Here is a 19,301-nt window from a genome sequence, read left to right on the forward strand (position 1 = left end):
ATATATATATATATATAAAGATTATAAATCTATATGCAAGAAGAATAGTTATTAAAACGCATTATGTCGAACAAGCGTAGATCTAATGTGGTAGGCCATCTCTCTGCAATCTTGCTAAAAAATAAAGAAAGAACTACTTAAACGCGAAAACGAAATGGCGCAGCGTCCCTGGTCCTCGATCTTGAGTCCGACAAGGGAGGAAACAGAAAAACAAAGAAAACGAGTGAAACGAAAAGATGACCGAAGTGTCTCTTGGCTCTCTTACGATCCATCGAAAACAGATCTGTGCCACGAAGTGACTGTGAACAAAAGGAAAACGAAAGAGAGAAAGAGTAAAGAGAAAAGGCACTGGAAGCGAGTCGTTCTCTCGCTGCCGTTCGACATTATTATCGATCCTCTACGTCGCGAGACATACAGGGGGAGGAAAATCTCGAATGAAATCGAGTCAGACGGTGTGCAATGTATGTATAAGAACTTCTTAAATTGCTCGTGCATATAAATTCTTGTAATTTCGAAACGAGTCCAGTCGCTGTCCTAATAATCTCGCCGGCTCGTAATGAAAACGACGAGATCGTTAAAGGAACAAAAAAAAAAATAGAAAGAAGAAGAAAAATGCCGCGACATTTTCCTCCTGTGATATTTGAACTTTGCGATTCGTTTTTTTCCAAATTTCTAGTCCCCCACAACTTATTCGCCGAGCTACAGCAATCGCGTTACTCTACGATACTCTTGTGAACGTTCGAATGGAAACACGTTAATCGAAACGGCCAAATACTTAATTATGATATTAATTGTAATATAACGATTACTCGGTCGTGCTGATCGATCGCTTTCTCGTCTGCTGTACCGACAGTTTCAAATTCTGAGAGAACTCTGGGGCTAAGAAGGAATCGACTTAACAGAGGACACAGTCAGTTTGTCCATGAGACCGTCAATCCCTCCATTAATTACTAAAAATGGACAAGTCTTGTAACGTAAGATTCATCCGATCGATCGATTCTTCGGTAACATTTGATTAATTCGAATCGGAATTAAACTCTCACACTGTAAGCATAATGCATTAAACTTCACGAAGGAATTATTGGTGTTGTACTGTATAATATAGTAACTCCATAATATAAAACAGGTTTAGTGTGAAAATTTTCATCTCTATTCGAGAAGTAATAGATAAAATATGTTTACCATTACGGACCCAGTTCCTGATCAAAGCCCAATTCCTGATCGGACACCTTACTTCATTATTGTGTTTCCATATTATGTAAATGTAGAAGACAGCGATCGATCGGTGTCGATCGAAAGAAGATGTAAGAATGATAATCGAGGTAGCATCCTTCAAACTAAAATCACACAACATCTTTCATTCCCTCCTCTCGTGTTCCGACCGAAGCGCAAGATCACCCCTTCCGTCTTATCTTCACGACACCCCATCAAGCAATTCTCATTTCCGTACTCTCCCTCCCCTCCTGTCCCGTCCCCGTCCACTCATCATTTCTTCTCTCCACACCCGCATACCGCTGCTGCATAATACTTTGTAACCTTGAGATTTCGGTCATGGTGCTATAATATTTGTACATAATACCCCGTGGGAATCGTTGCGTAATATCAATGTACCGTTAATTATTAACATTATTCGAGCTAATCGTACTATGGTTTACAATTTATCATTACTTTATTATCTTGTCATCGCCCGATAATCGAGACGATTATCGGTCGGCGTTACGTTTCTCATTGTGCGTCCGAGCTTACAATTTGTAATTCGTCTAGCAGTTTGCGCGTTCGATGTTTTCTATTATCTTTCTATCGTTTTCTTCCTTTACTTCATTTTTTTGTATTATTTTATTCTTTCTTCCGGGAAACGCTATAACGAAGAAAATAGTGGGCGGTTCCTCTCAGTCTTTTCTTTCTTCAGAGATTAATATATATATATATATATATATATATATATATAAATATATATTATACGAATCCTTCTTTTTGTTTATATATATATATATATATATATATACATGTATATAATATATATATACATATATATGATAGACAAAATATCGACTGCATACTGTATCTATTAACCGGGCGTTTTATAGATGCGTTCAAAGCAGCCAACACGGAGGGATCATCCGGCCGGACATAAGACGCCTCCCGAATATATCAGACCAACTCGTTCGATAACCACAACTCGCTCTTTCTCTCTCTTTCTCTCTCCGGTCCGCCATGTTTAAACGAACGGAAAACAATGATATAAACTATTTTTCAAATTCTGTACATCGTGAACGGTCGTTTTATCTCCGGCGTATGCGTTCTCCGGACTTCACTCCCGATCGATTCATCGTTTTACGGATACAGCCTATAAATATAATAATACATATATGTGTATAACGGCGGCACACGATCTATCGAGACGACGGACGAAAATGACGACCGATGATTTTACGGTGGACGGAATTGCGTGCCAAGCGAGGCCGGGAGGTTGTTTCGTTTTTATTGCCCGAAACGGAACACATACCGCGAGATGTGAAACAAAAATGAAAAATGAAAAGAAAAGAGAAACTATAATTACTACATGTGTATGTATAAAAGCAAAAAATAATATAAACGACGATAAATATGATATTAAGGTAAATAAGTGCGAACAAAACGACTGCTCTATACTGCTAAAGTACAAATGTTTCATTTTAATTGTTTTATAAAAAGTGGTGAAAAAGTAAAAGAACGATATCGATTTTTGTTAGAGATTAGGTTTATGTTATACACCAACGCACGTGCAATACGCGCTCGCGTGGCGCGATGCACGTGTGTAATTATATTTATTTGTTAATCTCCTCTTTCTCTCTGCCCTCTCTTTCTGTCTTCTGCCTCTAGATCTTTTTTCTCTTTCTGTCACCACCAGCATAATGAAAACCTTGTCGTATATGCAGGATGTTAATAAAAATGTGGGACACTGGATGGATTCTACGCGGCAAACTCGAACAAAAATCAAGAATAGAAAAAATCGCATTCGAGGTTTTGTTTTCGAGTTATTAATTGGTGAAAATCGGGCGAAATACGCGTGGTATACGTCTGACGCGATGGATTACATATACTATTTATACAGTGGGTTCCCAGCTGATACACGGTATCGATAACATAGTGAACACTGCAACTACCAAAAAGGTCAGAACAACTAATTAATACGTTTTTTATAACGACGATTAAATGTTACAACAGTGAACTTTTACCAGTGAATAAATATTAACCAATAAATGAACATTTTTTCCCAAGTTTGTGAAAATTGTCTGAATACGAAACGAGAAATTGAAACTAATTAATATTTAACCATTTGCTTAATAACTTAATTTACTCGTTTTTATGTATAATATTGATTCACTGGTACGTTTTCATTTACTGGTACATCCATCCTACATACGTCTATCATGGATAGTTCTAGCGTTAAATTTATGAATGACATAAAATGAAACGAATGATACCATTCATGAATATACCATACCATTTCATGAAACAAATGAGAAGCGTGCTTCTCAAGTAGAATAATCCGTTGCGTCAGACGTTTTTCACGCGTATTTCGCCTGTACTTTCAACAATAATTAATAACTCAGGAACAAAGCCTCAAATGCAATTTCGACATTCTTAATTTTCGTCTTAGTTTTGCATGTAGAATCCACCCCGTGACAGTGTGCCACAGTTTTATTAATATTCCGTATACACTTGTGTAAACTCTGTTTTCGTGACACACGCTACACACACTCATTCTACCTTCAACATATATACACACATACGCACACACACACACACACACACACACACGACAAACTGATCATACAACCCTCCTGCCGTACTTACGCGAATCGCACGATACGCAAATGGTGAAACAACGCGTAACTTGTCTATCCTGGTTGGTCTTTTGTAATTACTAGATTGCGGATGTTTATGTAAATTCAACATTTTCTTTTTTTATAAAATAATTTACAACGGACAGGAATCGAACAGTTAATATTGTTTCCTGTATCGAGGGTTTTACTTGAATGGAAATGAAATAAAAATTTTATTAAACCATGTTAAACTTTTTTATTTTTTATTTTTATTTTTCTTTAACATTTTATTAACAGTCCAATGCGTTATCTCTATTTTCCCGTCGTGCGTTAACTCCAACGAAAATGCTTCTCGCGTTCAATTAACGCGCGTATCTACATTATACGAACTGTTTTCATTGAATCATTTTCATTCATCGAAAAATATTTCGAATTTGTTATCGCAATATATTTTTATTGCGTATAAATAATTTTTAACGAATATATATATATATATATATATATATATATATATATATATATACACACACACACACACACATCATGTTTGGTTCATAAATAAAATTTAAGGATGGTAAAGAACAGGATAAAAAGTTACTTCTTGCTACAAAATGCACGCTCGATCTCGTGAGAATTCGTGATCCCAATCCATGCATATCTTCGCAATAACCGATCGACATTTTATATCTCTCCCTTGTAAAGCAACGGTTTGTCCGCTTTGGCTCTTTGCGAACCGACTGTATTTTTCTAAACTCGCAGTTCGTCGACCACGTTTTAAGGTCCAATGGCCACCGATGGGAACTGGCCCCTCAGCGTGAAATCGTACATTTGCAACGAACCTGCGACAAGACGATGTAATTCGCGGAATGTCAAAAAGCGTGGCGCGAACAACATTTGTCGACGACAGATCCGCCTCGACTAGAGATGGTGTGCAAAATCACAAACAGTGATTTATCACAGTAATTTTTTTACCTTCAGTGGATCTACTCACTGTGATCATAATTTTTTATCTTTAAAAAAAAACATATTGAATATGATTTGAAAATGAATTACGTTAATACTTGCATTTTTAAAAATCAGTAGGAAGAAAAGAAATTATAAGAGAATGATTTGCTATAATTATACAACATATATTGTTGATTAGAATTTATAATCATTAATTTATTCATTATTCTTCATTGTTCCTCATTATTTCTTTCCGTTATACGATGTACACCCGCGAGCAAACTCGGCTTCCGCTAGGGGGAAAAAGTGAAGTTGGCGAAGAGCCTGCTACCATTTAGTTTTGGGAGTTACTGAAATTTATACCAAATTAACATTCGAATCACACAGAAAAATCACAGCGATTGTGAACGAACGTGATCGAATCACTCGTGATTTACAAGTTAGTGTAGTTCATGCCATCTCTAGCCTCGACCATTTGGGTGCAGACGGACGCCATTGTGCTCCCCTCGAAACCGGAAACGCCGCGCGTTTCCTCCTCCGTATTTAACGGCCGTTGAACCCGTGTACCGCCACACTATCGCACGTCCAGTCGTTTATCTTCCCAGATAGCACATGACGCCTTGAAGACGTTCATCTTACGGCTATTTTAGTTTTGAGGCGCCTTTAAGCCGTCTTCAAGGCGTCATTAGATGTCGCGTGCTATCTGGGTTCTGATTGAGAGAATCGAAAGAATCCGTGATCCACTGTTATTCGATCGGTATGAATAAACTTTTTAAATAGCGTTAACACCGAGAGGCGAATCATTTATTTCCTTTCGTTGTGCCCGAAACTCCATCCATCCTGCTTCTCGCCACGCACGAGACACTTCCCTGCACTCAAATGGTTCCGATAAACGAGCACGGGCCGGTTATGGCACGATCGACAAGTGACGTGAATCTGAAACGCTGGAAGACAAGTCCATTGTAGCCATTAACGAATATTCGACAAGGTGATTTCTCGAAGGAAAATTAATCGAAGACACATAGATCACGATAATCTTTTTACGCTGGACTTCTAATGTGTCTATTTAACTTGTCGTTTCTAAGAGTGTTGAACGCAGACTGTGCTTTTCATCAGACCTTCCCAGATAGCACACGACGCCTAATGACGCCTTGAACACGGCTTAAAGACGCCTTAGACCTAAAATAGCCGTAAAATGGGCGTCTTCAAGGCGTCATATGCTATCTGGGTTTATTATCTTCTGTATATCATTATTACGTTAAATGCTTGTGGAGCACGGGTAATACTAAAGTATTTGTTGGTGTTCGTTTTCCTATTATTTGGAATGGTAAAGATACGTCTGACTAGGTAGAATTATCGAACTATCCTAGACAAGATCGTTTTGCAGCGAGAAACAAACGAGCTGAGACAATTTGAACGAAATTAACACGAATCGCAATAACTCCTAGTCCAAAATCGAAACCGCGTGTATCCGTACATGCAATAAACACAATCAGTTCTAGACCGATAGTACACATAAATGGATTAATATCGTGTGTATATTAGGAACATTTGTAGATAATTAGATAATACCAGGTTCCTCAGATGTTGATAATTGTGATTTGAATTCTTTCGTATTCTTCCGCGTCTGCGTCGCATTAGGGAAACGAATTACAAGAGGGACAGACATCCATCTTGTCAACTCGATGTCTGACGTCATTGGTACCGATGTCAATGGCACTCAAAACCGAGTGCATAATGCGTGTGTTAGTTCAAACTTGTTTTAGAGATTAGGAAAGCTTGCGCTAATTTTTTACGGTTGTTCTTGTACCAGACCTGGCTGAAATATAACTTTCGTGCAGTGAATCTGGAAAACAGATTTAGGTGTTTTTTTATATTTGTTTAAGTAGACACGAAATAAAAGAACGAATTACCTTAATTTGTACTTTTAAGGTGCCAAATATGTAACCTGTTTCACTTTCAATTTTAAAACATTTGTATCTTTTTATGATTGAAATTAACTCCGACACGACTACCAGAGTCGGGCGAAATTTAGACTGATAGTTTTTTTTTCACCCAGGTCTGTTAACAACAAAAAATCTGAAGAGGAAAAGAATACAGATATTATATTTACCTATACACTGGCCTGTACTTTTTTAGTTTCTTTCTTTGTAATAGCACTGTTAAAAGCATCTTGCGTGATCGTATTTTGAATTCCCTGTGTATATTTTCAAACGGAGCAACAACATATTCCAAATTCGTTGAGACAATATTTGGGTATTCGTATTCAGATATTCATATTATCCATATATCAGAAAGAATGATGCAAAGTACAAATATGCAAATAACATTTGTCACTTGGGCAAGTACTTGATTTATTATTTGTTTTCGAAGCTATTAAAGAATAATTATGTAATAAATAATAATTTTGCATTTACATAAAAAAATAGATAGGGAAGTTTAGTAGCTGTCCCAGTACTCATAGAAATATTCAATTGATTTGGATAATATGAGTATCCAATGTTCAGAATACTCTCGTTCAATATTCTAATGATTGAGCAATAATTATAAGGATTTAACTTTATAATTTTGGCTATGAAATGCTTTCTTCTATTGTTTTTATATCTATGTAAGATCATAAATTCCATTTCAAATACATTTAATTATTCTAACGACAATCTGTTAGTTTATACTTATTACACAGTAAGAGGAAAAGTGAAAATGATAAATAATTCCTGAAGAATTGGTAAAGAAATAGCTACCAAATAATTACTTTATTTGTATGTCCGGTTTTTCAAAAATTATTATGCGTATCACAAGTCTGGATTATCACCGGGCACTGTTTCAAACTGGTCTATGTATGATATATTTTCTTGTCTCTCTAGTACCATTTTTTCTACTTTTGGCGGCAAATTCAGGCCTATCAATGCAGATATCGCACTCCTCTTGCGTGTTCCGGCATCCTTTCGTTTCTTACGCTGTCCTTTTTTTATTCTCTTTATTCTCCTTTCCGACATGTGTAATTTATGAATGTGGTCTGCTAATTTCGCTTTCGATGAAATTTCTATTTTGCATATGTCGCACTGAAACTTCTGTCCAAGATGGCTGGTTCGTATATGCATATCCAAATTACTTTTATAGTAATACACTCGGGGACACTTGTCGTATGGACAAGGAATGACTGGTCTGTTCTCCATGTGTACTTTAGAATGAGCTTTTAAGTGATTCTTCTTCAAGAACACTTTGTCACAATTCTTGCATTTGTAATCTAAACATAAAGAAAACGAACTAATGGAATTGGCTGTTATTGAATCTTTAATAATCTAATAAACATAAAAAAATCACATTAATAAATACGTACGAATTACATGCTGTGTTTTCAAATGAGCACAAAGGAGCTGCCACTTTTTAAAATTTTCAGTACAACCTGCTACAGTACAACTATAAGTTTTTGTTCCCTCGTCATGAGTTGCTCTGTGTCTTTTATACCTTCTAAAATTTGTAAAACTCTTATTACATTGATCGCATTTATGTAGTTCTCCAGTATGCATTGACATATGTGTTGCGAGTTGATACTTTTTAGTGAATGTTTCGTTACATTCTTTACAAGTTAATTTACTGTGGTCACCATGCATCAAGTTGTAATGACGCTTCAAATTATGACGATTACTAATGGAAAGTTGACACTCTGGGCACCTTAAATATAAACAAAATAAATAATTATTTAAATACGAGACCTAGAGAATATCGTAAAATAAACTGTTTCCTACTCATATGTCTTTTTCACTGCATCATGTGTTTCCATATGACGTTTTAAATGAGAAGAATTCGTGTAGGCTTTCTCGCATCTTGGATAATTACATTTATAACTCCTCTAAAATTAAGAAAGTACATAAACTTAAATGAAATATTACATTTTTAAAAAAACGTAAAATACATACCTCTCCAGTATGAAATCTAATATGTCTAGCCAATCTGGATGGCCTAACAAAAGCCTTGTCACACCCAAGAAAAGTGCATATATATTTCTTCTCATCTTTTACGACCTGAGCACATGCAACATTTGCTTTTCGTATTACATCAGAATTTTCAGATTCAGATAGAACAGTATCTGATTCCGAATTTATGTCTTGCCCCATTCTATTTTAAATTGTTCCTTCTTAAATAAAACAAAAACCAATTATATATTATAGTACTATGATACTTCAATTACTATTAAGGACAAAATAATATGTTACTAGCAATGTTATAGAGTGACAGAAAAATCAGTTTTTAATGAAAAATCTATTTTAAAAGATACGAAAAGTCTCGATATAAAACAAGCATATTTAGATTACCTTAACCTTTCATAATGTTTACTGCCTGTTATTTCTATTATCTGGATTCAAATGTAGAATCATAATGTCATCAGACAGAAATAACTGTTCCATTATTCACATTTACGGATATAAAATATTTTTCGACAGTAAGTCAATAATAAAATACATTCATTATGATCAGTATAAATTCATGGAGCACGTGTCGAAATCAGCTGTTCGTGCGTAGCCAGGGTAGCACCGGGGTAGCCCCCCTTCAAGAACCTCTTTTTATTCGATCGTACTCAATTCTCAATTGTGCTGAATCAACGAACCGTCATGGTGTGATCAGCTGTTGATACATTTCAGAGAAAACATTTTTTTTCGAGTATTTTATACATCTAATGATATAAACGGCAAAGTGCGTTTTTCATGGCTAAATATGAAACATGTGACATAAAATTACAGGTTTATCGAATTCATCCCAGTTTGTGCATTTCCCGAGAGACTCTGTGAAACTAAATAGCATACAGGCAGATTAGGTTTGCCTATGTTCGTTTGACAGCGTACGAAGGTGAGATCGGATGCCAAATTAAGATCACTTAAATAGAACAAGTGCTAATGATAGATTACAATATACGTATACATAAGAGAAAACATTATTTTCAAAGGACATTTCCATAATCTTGTATATCGGAAGATACGATGCGTATGAAATTCTGCAAGAGGTTAGATCATCTTCAGCGTTTGACATTAGATTTTAGTTTGTTGCGTTTTGTTCATGTAAGTGCAGAATTTTTTTGTATAATATATAGAAATGCGTAATTTAAAAATCTGTTCATTTGACAAATTCACAGTTGTGTGAGATATATGTAATTGAATTAATTAAAACTTCTTCATAAGAGAGCTTTACACAGATTTGTTAAATATTTGTGATTTTATGGATATTTCATACCTATATCAAGACCAGTACGGATTACCTAATATTTTGAATCTCAGAAACATTTATTGTAATATATCAGTTATTGTACATTATCATGAAACTTCATAATTAATATTATTAAGACCTTATTGTTTCAAGGAAAGAAATGGTACACTAATGATTTCATTTAAACTTTTGTTATGTATTTTTGTCTGCTTCATCTTTTATTTACTACTAAATATTAACATTCCTGAAGATGTCCTGGAGAAGGATTGAATATATTCTTAATATATTTGTATTATTTTGACTAGTAAATACAGCAGGCTGCATCATTTTACAATTTTTATAAGTTGAGTTTATAGCATTTACAAAGAGTGTAACATACATTGCTTTAAATGGATAATACCATATTATGAATAATATCAGAATCCTCAGAAACGTAATGGGTCAAACACTCAGTGAGCCTGTAACAGCTAAGAAGTCTGCATGCTGCAGAGATTCAAATTATCGAGTCGGCAGTTCATGCATGCAAGGATGGCGTATTACAATGGAAGACTGTCATGTACACATACTTTCGTTGCCGGATGATCCTGGTACTGCATTCTTTGCAGTATATGATGGCCATGGAGGTAAAGATACAAAAATCAGTCTTCAGATATTAATTTAGATTTTCACCAACTCAAAGAAATAATATTTACAGGTGCTGCAATAGCACAACATGCTGGAAAACATCTTCACGAATTTATAACCAAGAGAAGCGCTTATAAAGCGGGTAACATTATTGAAGCTATAAAACATGGTTTCTTGGAATTAGATGAAGCTATGCAAAATGACATAGTGCTTAGAGATGAACAAGCGGGAACCACTGTTATAGCTCTTCTTATTAAAGACAATATTCTGTACAGTGTAAGTCTATCTTAACTGATCGATGCTTTTATTACCTTTCAGCTGGTTTTTCATTAACTCTGGAAACAACTAATCACATTGATAGATTGGGAGAATTCCACTTTATTCTTGACTTGTATAATTTCTTTAGGCAAATGCAGGTGATAGTAGAGCAGTGGCAAGTATTGAAGGTTATGCTATTCCCTTGAGTCGAGATCATAAACCCACATTAGAAGACGAACGTGAACGAATCGAAGCTGCTGGCGGTTGGGTTGCATTTAACAGAGTTAATGGTCAGCTTGCCCTGTCCCGTGCTCTTGGGGACTTCATGTTCAAAAGAAACGAACGTAAATCACCGCAAGAACAAATTGTGACTGGTAAAATTACATATTTCTGAAAAATGAAGTCCTTTAATTTACATATTTTTTGAATGATTATTTAAATAGTCATTTGTATCTACAGCCTTCCCGGAAATTTCTCAGTTTCAAATAACGGAAGATTGGGAATTCATTGTTTTGGCATGTGACGGTATTTGGGATGTGATGACGAGTAAGGAAGTAGTTAATTTTGTGAGGACACGATTAATACAGCCGAAACACGGAACAGGACAAGAGAACGAGACAATGGACCCCGAAGAAATTTGCGAAGAACTCGTGAAACATTGTCTCGCACCAGATACTCTAATGGGTACTGGTTGCGACAACATGACAGTAATCCTCGTTTGTTTCCTTCATGGCAAACCATATTCTCATTTTATTTCCCGACTCAGAGAACTCGATTGTACAAATCATTAGTGAAATTACTAATATCTTTTTCGATCATATTTCAAATTATTTATATGTCACTTTACACCACGATAAAACAATCATGTTTCATTCCCCATGGAAGTCGTAAGAACCTTTGTAAATCCTCTGGTAGGAGGATTCTCTTAAACCACTTCATGGACTGTCACCTTTTAAAATTTCGTCAAAATAACTTCATAAACTTCGTTTTTATAAAATATTAAACTTTCAGTTTGCTTTTAACGTCTTACCTTTAAAGAAAGAATTAAAAATAAGCTGAATTAGAAGCTTTTATTTACAATTTCGAACAATGGACCGGAAGTGTCCAAATATAAGTTTAATAACAATCTTAGTAAAATGCAGTAAGTTCTCATTCAGAGTCCATAGCGGTCCTGTAGAGATGAAACGGCCGCGTTGGCCAGAGAACTTAATCTGCCCGCGACTTTATTCACCCCTTGACGTACACTTTCTCGAACGTCATCTAAATCTACAACTCCAGCTCTTCCACCGCTGAGACGCATTGACAAAGAAGACGTGGGAGATGTTGGTGTAGAACTTCCTGTGCCAAAGTAGTCAGCCGATGAAATGCTAGACGAACCTTCGAAACGACGCAGATTGCTTTTGCGTTCCCACTGTAATTGAAATTACATAAAATTTTATCGACGATAAGCAGAGATAAAAGAAGTAGAAGTAATTACTGTTAAATAATCGAACTCACAGAATCATCGTCTTTGCTATCTTGAAAATACTGATCTGAGCTAATAGCCTTGGCACTACCAAATTTCTTTTGCGCTTCTGATTCCGCCGTCGCCGTTTTACTATCGTTTTTAGTCATACTTGGTCGACTCGATGGACCTACTCGTTTCGGTGGTTCTGGCTCCGCCATTACAACAACATCTTCGCCACGGGCTGACAAGGCGTTATAATAATCGTCTAATATAAGGAGAAAACTTCGTTCTACATTACCAACATTTGGCTCGGAAGCGTTTACAGTCTTCGATGACGTTTCTTGTGTTATTGTCCGCATATCACCAAGTGCAGAATGGCTCGCACCACTGTAAAGTATTTATTATACATGCTTTAATATATTATATTAAGTTGTTACTGTATAGTATTATTTTTTTTTTAAGTATTAATAATACATATAAAGATATGATTCAGAGTTTACAAGTGCCTATATGCAACAGTATACAAATTAAATAAATAAATGTGTGTAGGAAGAACAAGAGTTACCTTCGTGTGTTGAAACCCATACCAAGACGTTCTGCTTGTGTTGCTTTGCATGGTTCAAAATGCTTTGCTCGTTCTTCTACTTTCTTAGCTTGTTCACTCAAATTCTGTTCATATCGATAGGCAAGACGCGTAGCAATTTCTTCTTGTTCTTCCTTATTTGCATTATCCTTGTGATCTTTTTCTTGTGATTCTTTACTAGCCTCGGAAACACTTTTTTCTAGTTCATCAAAATTTGTTTTGACTCTCTGAGCGCCCAAGCCTCCAGATTTCTTCCCCAACTGTTATCAAAAAACAAAAAAATCTGCAATAACTTTTTCAATCGAACTCTACTAATTGGAAGTTGTAATTAATATACTAAACTGTGTAACAGAACGGTAAATACAGGAAAGTATCTATACTAAAAACTTCAGTTTAACTTGCAAATATTTAGCATAATACTCAATAACGTTGTACTGGATGTGAGTGATTCATAAATAATCCTATTATGAACTTACACCAGGTTTTTTAGACATAACTTTCCTAACTCCTATAGTTGATTTCCTTTCCAGTACTGAATTTGAGGTTGAATCAGATAATTTAACTGTGGGTCCCAAAGCATTTGATGCAACTTCTGGTATATTTTTCTGATTACTTTTTTCAATATTGTCATTGACTGGTACAGAATTAAGAGTAGACTGTGAATTTCCTTCCATATGTGTTGAGGACTCGTTATCATGTAAATCCAAATTTTCGTGCTCTTTAAAGAAGTCAACTTCATTATGTTCCTCTGATGTTAGGGCTGAATTCTCTTCTAAATGCAGCTACAAAAGAAATACCATTTTAAGAAATGTTAACTGTTTTCAGAATGCTCTGAAATATAATTCCTTTAATAATATATTTCATTTAAAATACATACATGCAAGGTGAGTTAGACACATAATACTGATATTCTTAAGTATTTTATGACTATAAAACAATGTGTGAAACAAAGTGTAGGTAACAAAGAAACAATTTTATAGAAAAAATTGTGCAAATCTTTCAAAAGTTTTTCACAATATACAGTCTAAAAAGTAACCACCTATCATCTTGAAAAAGCTATTATTCTTTTTTTTTTTCAAAACAAAACATGAAGCAAATGTTAGTAATTTCATGATATTGCCTTGTGAAAGAAGTTTTGGAGCTCACCACTTTCTTATTTTTGGTAGAAGGAAGAAAAACCTATAATTACCATATTTATAGTTCAAAATGTTTGATTAATCAAAGTGTACATTCTGTCAGGTTCATATGCATTAGGTATTCTAAACTTTACCTTTCTTCCATACTGTCTCATTGCTTGAGCAGATGCCTGTCCCAACTTTTCCCTGTACTGCATAGCAGCACGCGAGTTATACTTTTGTTGTGCATCAGTTGTTGTACAGTTATGTTGTGTAAAAAATTTTCTCTGAAACATAAAATTAAAATATTATTCCGAATGCTAGCGAATACTTATTCAATTTAAAACCATCCATAGTGGATAAATTGTTTTAACAAGAAACTAACAGCATTTGCATTTCCACCCAATTGCATATTTCTCAGTTGCAGCCAAGTCCAGTTTGTATCAAGTTGAGTAGATCGTACAAATGTCAAATGAACACCTAGTCCTCGATGCACTGCAGAACAGTCGATGCACAAGAAGATGCCATAAGTAACACTGGCCCATGCTGGATTCTTTGCATTGCAATCGAAGCATGTCTATGAAAAAAAGAATAAAATATAGTCTTCAATATGTGTTATACCATAAGTGAATTTGTTATCCAATCGTAATTTAATTTAAACATTCAATTAACAACTTTTATTTTACTTGCAACGTAATATACAACGATATTCGGAAACGTAAAGTGATGAAAGCTTCCTATGACATATGTAATGAGGAAACAAATGTTTCAAAGTAAATTACAGGTTGGAAATGAAAGTATGACGTTGCCTTTTAAATCATTATCAGCAATGTTCTTATCTACCTTAAGATTATTCGCGGATTCAACGTCGTAGAGTAAAGTGATAAATAAATAAACAAACCTTGTTTGTTGGAATGGCTCGCAACCTTTTGAAGATTTCCTCAATATCACTTTTACTGGGCGCTGGATCTGCCATTTTTGACGTGTTGTCAACGGCCTCGCAAAGTATTCTGGGACGCGTGGCGACGATCAGTATGTACATTGTACAGAGGTCGCTTGCAGATCATTTAAACTCTACATGTACCTTGAACAATAATAAAAATTAACACCAGATAAAACTACTTGAAATTATCAATAATTAATTCAATAATATGGGATCAATTAGTGTCGCTCTAAATACTTCTTTAAAAGAATTAATTAATACACAATGCTTTTAAGAAACATCAATTATATTATGAATTTATTATAAATCTTCTCCTTATAATACATGAAAGTATGAAAGTTGTAATTATACAATTATCGGATATATCAAGACTTCTTTTTATCCGTCGATGTATCAGATCGTTGCCCAGTATTTGGAGAATCGCTCACGTTCACCTCCTCTTCTTCCACTTCCAGGCTATTTAATCTACAACCGCTGGCGTTACAATATTGTTTGTGAAAAACGATATATGGTTACGACACATTTCAAGGAATCGTATTGTTGCTAGGAATAACGATTAAGGTAAGCAATAACAATGTTTCTTTTACCCCAACAGATTATCTATGATTTATATAGTCTAAATGTTTCCTTTATCAGTTTTTCAGGTCGACAGTTATATCGTCTCTACCCACTATAACAATACAATTCATTGAAAGGCACTGTATACCAATAACTTACTCATCTTGCTCTAAACTGTACAACATTTGAAAACCAGCATCGAGGCTAGGAGGGAAGCCCATTTCAGGATCTAGTAACTGAAGAGTCGGAACCTCTCGATAGACGTTACCGAATTCATCGAGTTCCTCGAACTGCAGTTTGTTGGCTGCTTCATCTAAGACCATTCTAAAAATCGAAAGAACATTAACAGAGATGGAACATTTCTTTTTTTATAGATTGCAGCCTTTTCGATGCAGTTAAATACTTAGAACTACGAGCATTAAGTTCAAGTTGCCTCTGTTTCTCCATCATTGCTTCGACCTTCTTTTTCATGTTCTCCTCGAACTTCAGAACATATTCTTGATAGTAGTCATGAAGAGCAGCAACACCACCAACACCTGTCTCTAACAGAACCCTCTCTACTATGTCCTATAAAAAATGTATTAAATAATCACTAGTAATGAAAATGAAATAACACGGTTTCTAATGTATTTTATCTTACAGGAAATCCATGGGCTTTCTGTTCATATGCTACTTTCATTAAAAGTGTCATTCTTCGAAGAAAGTGATCTGCAATATCTGTAAGTGTATCTATAGCTATATCCGATGACTTTTCAAATCCAATGTGTGCTAAGAGAACAATGACTGTATGCCTTAGTATGGCTCGTGTTGTCTTCAATGTGAGGTAATGTACTGTAGATGAATCTTTGAATGTATTTCTGAAAAAATGACAACTTATAAATCATTTCATAAATGGTAGGTGTTATTATAGATCTATTGTAATACCTTTCTTTCTGTACAGGTAAAAACTGAAATGAATTCTGTGATTCTTTGACATCCTGTAATTCCTGTGCCTCGATTGTGGTCATGTTTCCTAATACCATTCCTTCCTCCTGGAAGTAAAATAAAACGTATGTGTATTTCAGAAAACATAAATTTCATATTTTCACAATGTTAGTACCATCATTCTTAATTGTTGATGAAAATTTATAGTATTTAACACATGAAGGTTTCCCATAGGTAATCTGTAAAATGAAAGATGATGTGTGAAAGCTTAGAAACATTACTTTCTTATTTTTAACTTTCAAATCCGCTTACTGTATATATTCAGGTTGGCTATCCATTTGATAGTCACAATCTGTATTATTTGACTCTTCCATAACTTGCCTCCAGATATTTTCTATTATATCTGGAGTGATTACTTCTTGTTTGAGAGTTTCTCTTGCCGGCAATTCTCCCCATAATGTACCAGTCCCAGCATTTTTAGCAGACTTCATGGTAAATTCTATGCATATTAATGTACATTCTTGAAATAAATTAAAGGAAGGTATTAAAATGTATAGTACAATAAAAATTTAATATTCCTTGTATATTGAATAGAAATTTATAATATAAAACTTTGATTACAATCTGATTACAAAGTATTACTAATTATTTATCCATTTATTTTTAATTATTTAATAATAGGAATGTACCACATATGTGAAAGTAGAGTAATAGCAGTACTGATCTATCAATTGAAAATCCCGCGCGCAAATACGACACAGACACAGAGCTCACGACCTATGAAACAATTGTGAAACGTCATTGTATTTTACTTTGAGAATCTGTAATTAAAGAATTGTACATTTCAAAAAAGGATCACAGGGTTGTCAGTCGCAATATCAAATTATTTCAGAATTATTCACTGAAACGAAGAATCTTACGTGAATAAAATTAAAATTCTAATTAATATTACGTCTCATTTGATTTTACTCTACGTGACATTACTATGTATGTACTGATAATTACTGGATAGGTTAGAATTATACTCGAGCGCCATAATTCTACTGTGTATCATCGATGCAGAACACTATCAAAATAAGTTTCGATATTATTCGATAATCGATATTGTAAGTGCAGTACCAGCTGGTATCAGCGATTAAAATTGTTGAACCTTCAAAAATGCAAAAATCACGAGCCGAACTTGCATCTTTGTTAAAAATGAGAATTTACAAACAAATTTCAAAAACTCAATCCTCCGATTCTGATTATATCGATCCTTAACACCAATGTTAATTTAAGTATCTGGAGCTCTAGACATTATTTAATGAACGAAAAGATTCTTTATCCTGCTTACTGATGTGGCATTCAGTGACGTTGTGTCATTTATAAGAACTTTGTGAGATTTGAGATATGGAAAATAAATTGTTTTACTACTTTAATCATTTCTAAGAAGTTACTTTTAATAATGTAAGTGAGGCAGACTGAATCTAAAAAAAGTCTTTGTTCTATATGAATCATGTAATTCAAATCCTGTTTTAGAATATAAACAATGGAGAGTGCAGCTGCTTCAATTCTAAAGCGAGCAGTAGAAATGGACAAGGAAGAACAATATACAATGGCTTTAGTACTTTATCAAGAAGGTGTACAAATACTGCTGGAAACCATGAAAGGTATACACTTTTATCTCTTATCAATAACTTATGGTTAATCAATTTGTAATTTACTTTTATTAAATGTAATTTTGTGCACGAATGATCAGTAATTCGTTCTCCTGTAATACATTATTCACATGTATTGAGATTCTTTCTGCTATTTCTCTTTTCCTATTGCTTTCTTTCTCCAAGTGGATATATTGAAGAATTAGTAATAAAATAATGCAGAGACAAAGGATACGGCTAGGCAGAAACATTTTGCTACCAGGGCATCGGAGTATTTAGATAGAGCAGAGAAATTGAAGGCTTTAATTAACAAGAAAAAGGCAGCTGGAACATATAGAGAGTTAACAAAAATTGAAAGTGGCAGTACTGGGCATGGTTATAGTTCTGTATTTGGCAGATTCTTGGATGCAGCAGTCACTTACATTCATATTGAAGATCCATATATAAGAGCATTTCATCAGGTACTGTTTTATATAAATTTTCTTGTATTCTGTTGATTAGAAACATTAACACCTAGACAAATTAAACTAACATCAAATAATTTTGTTTCTAGTGTCAGAATTTGGTGAGACTCTGTGAACTGGCTGTGAGAAAGTGCCATGCATTATCTAAAATATCCTTAGTCACTACTGTTGATTCAGAGGACAAAAAGCATCAAATAGCAAGATTAGAGGAATTGAAAAAGAGTTTATCATCTCATCTTATTTCGTTTGAAGTTGAATTTTCTGATACTTTACACGACAGACAAATCTCGTAAGGGCATTTGTACCCTCATTAAGTTCAAAACAGTGTTCAATGAATTAATTGCATTCTGTTAATGTTTTAATTTTGTTCCAGTCTCAGTAATGGTTGGGTAATCAAAATAGGACGTGGTTTAGACTATTTTAAGGCACCTGATGGAAAGTTTGTATTGGGATCTTGTGACCTTGAATTGAGACCTTGCTTGGAGACAACAATTGACATATTTCATAGAAGTCAATTGAATAATGCTGCTACATAGGAAGTAATTATATTCATGTGTTCAATATACTTCATTCATAGACATTATACAATTTTAACACAATTTGGTAATATAATACTTTTTTTTTTTTTTAATTTTTTTAGTGTAGTAAAATAATTATTTTTTTAAATACTAAATGTTTTTTACTTATACCTAAACCACAGACAAGATATAGAATAGTCCTAACATCTTATAGGACTTCGTGTCACATGTTCCCAAACATCGATTGTGCAAAAAATAAGAAATTTTCTGCTAC

At 34.4% G+C, this 19,301-nt stretch overlaps 5 protein-coding genes across 6 annotated transcripts; 2 read left to right on the top strand and 3 right to left on the bottom strand.

The window, feature by feature from the left end:
- Window positions 1-7,523: 7,523 nt before the first annotated feature.
- Window positions 7,524-9,246, bottom strand: LOC107187578 (zinc finger protein 568-like). Of its 2 annotated transcripts, none has more exons than XM_015575704.1 (5): window positions 9,071-9,246; window positions 8,675-8,889; window positions 8,504-8,607; window positions 8,095-8,429; window positions 7,524-8,001 (listed from the first exon to the last, which is right to left on the bottom strand). In XM_015575704.1, exons 2-5 carry the CDS (start codon window positions 8,870-8,872, stop codon window positions 7,547-7,549), a joined length of 1,092 nt encoding a protein of 363 aa, XP_015431190.1. In that variant the 5' UTR covers window positions 8,873-8,889; window positions 9,071-9,246; the 3' UTR covers window positions 7,524-7,546. The 2 variants fall into 2 exon arrangements, with proteins under 2 accessions (XP_015431190.1, XP_015431189.1); XM_015575703.1 differs by having other exon boundaries at window positions 8,675-8,892.
- A 1,146-nt stretch (window positions 9,247-10,392) lies between these two features.
- Window positions 10,393-11,687, top strand: LOC107187553 (probable protein phosphatase 2C T23F11.1). The gene is made up of 4 exons (XM_015575678.1): window positions 10,393-10,579; window positions 10,651-10,856; window positions 10,987-11,212; window positions 11,298-11,687. Exons 1-4 carry the CDS (start codon window positions 10,393-10,395, stop codon window positions 11,627-11,629), a joined length of 951 nt encoding a protein of 316 aa, XP_015431164.1. The 3' UTR covers window positions 11,630-11,687.
- Window positions 11,688-11,889: 202 nt separating this feature from the next.
- Window positions 11,890-14,978, bottom strand: LOC107187522 (ADP-ribosylation factor GTPase-activating protein 2). The gene is made up of 7 exons (XM_015575640.1): window positions 14,885-14,978; window positions 14,369-14,560; window positions 14,139-14,270; window positions 13,345-13,650; window positions 12,851-13,128; window positions 12,336-12,672; window positions 11,890-12,249 (listed from the first exon to the last, which is right to left on the bottom strand). The coding sequence occupies exons 1-7, from the start codon at window positions 14,957-14,959 to the stop codon at window positions 11,992-11,994; spliced, it is 1,578 nt and encodes a 525-aa protein (XP_015431126.1). The 5' UTR covers window positions 14,960-14,978; the 3' UTR covers window positions 11,890-11,991.
- A 305-nt stretch (window positions 14,979-15,283) lies between these two features.
- Window positions 15,284-16,899, bottom strand: LOC107187593. The gene is made up of 7 exons (XM_015575719.1): window positions 16,721-16,899; window positions 16,584-16,647; window positions 16,409-16,515; window positions 16,125-16,341; window positions 15,888-16,051; window positions 15,644-15,808; window positions 15,284-15,391 (listed from the first exon to the last, which is right to left on the bottom strand). The coding sequence occupies exons 1-7, from the start codon at window positions 16,897-16,899 to the stop codon at window positions 15,292-15,294; spliced, it is 996 nt and encodes a 331-aa protein (XP_015431205.1). The 3' UTR covers window positions 15,284-15,291.
- Window positions 16,900-17,832: 933 nt separating this feature from the next.
- LOC107187412 (MIT domain-containing protein 1-like) lies at window positions 17,833-19,045 on the top strand. The gene is made up of 5 exons (XM_015575516.1): window positions 17,833-17,854; window positions 17,927-18,057; window positions 18,268-18,506; window positions 18,599-18,798; window positions 18,883-19,045. The coding sequence occupies exons 2-5, from the start codon at window positions 17,937-17,939 to the stop codon at window positions 19,043-19,045; spliced, it is 723 nt and encodes a 240-aa protein (XP_015431002.1). The 5' UTR covers window positions 17,833-17,854; window positions 17,927-17,936.
- Window positions 19,046-19,301: the final 256 nt, after the last annotated feature.

The sequence above is a fragment of the Dufourea novaeangliae genome, unplaced genomic scaffold (assembly GCF_001272555.1).
Source record: "Dufourea novaeangliae isolate 0120121106 unplaced genomic scaffold, ASM127255v1 scaffold89, whole genome shotgun sequence".
NCBI classification, from domain to species: Eukaryota; Metazoa; Arthropoda; class Insecta; order Hymenoptera; family Halictidae; genus Dufourea; species Dufourea novaeangliae.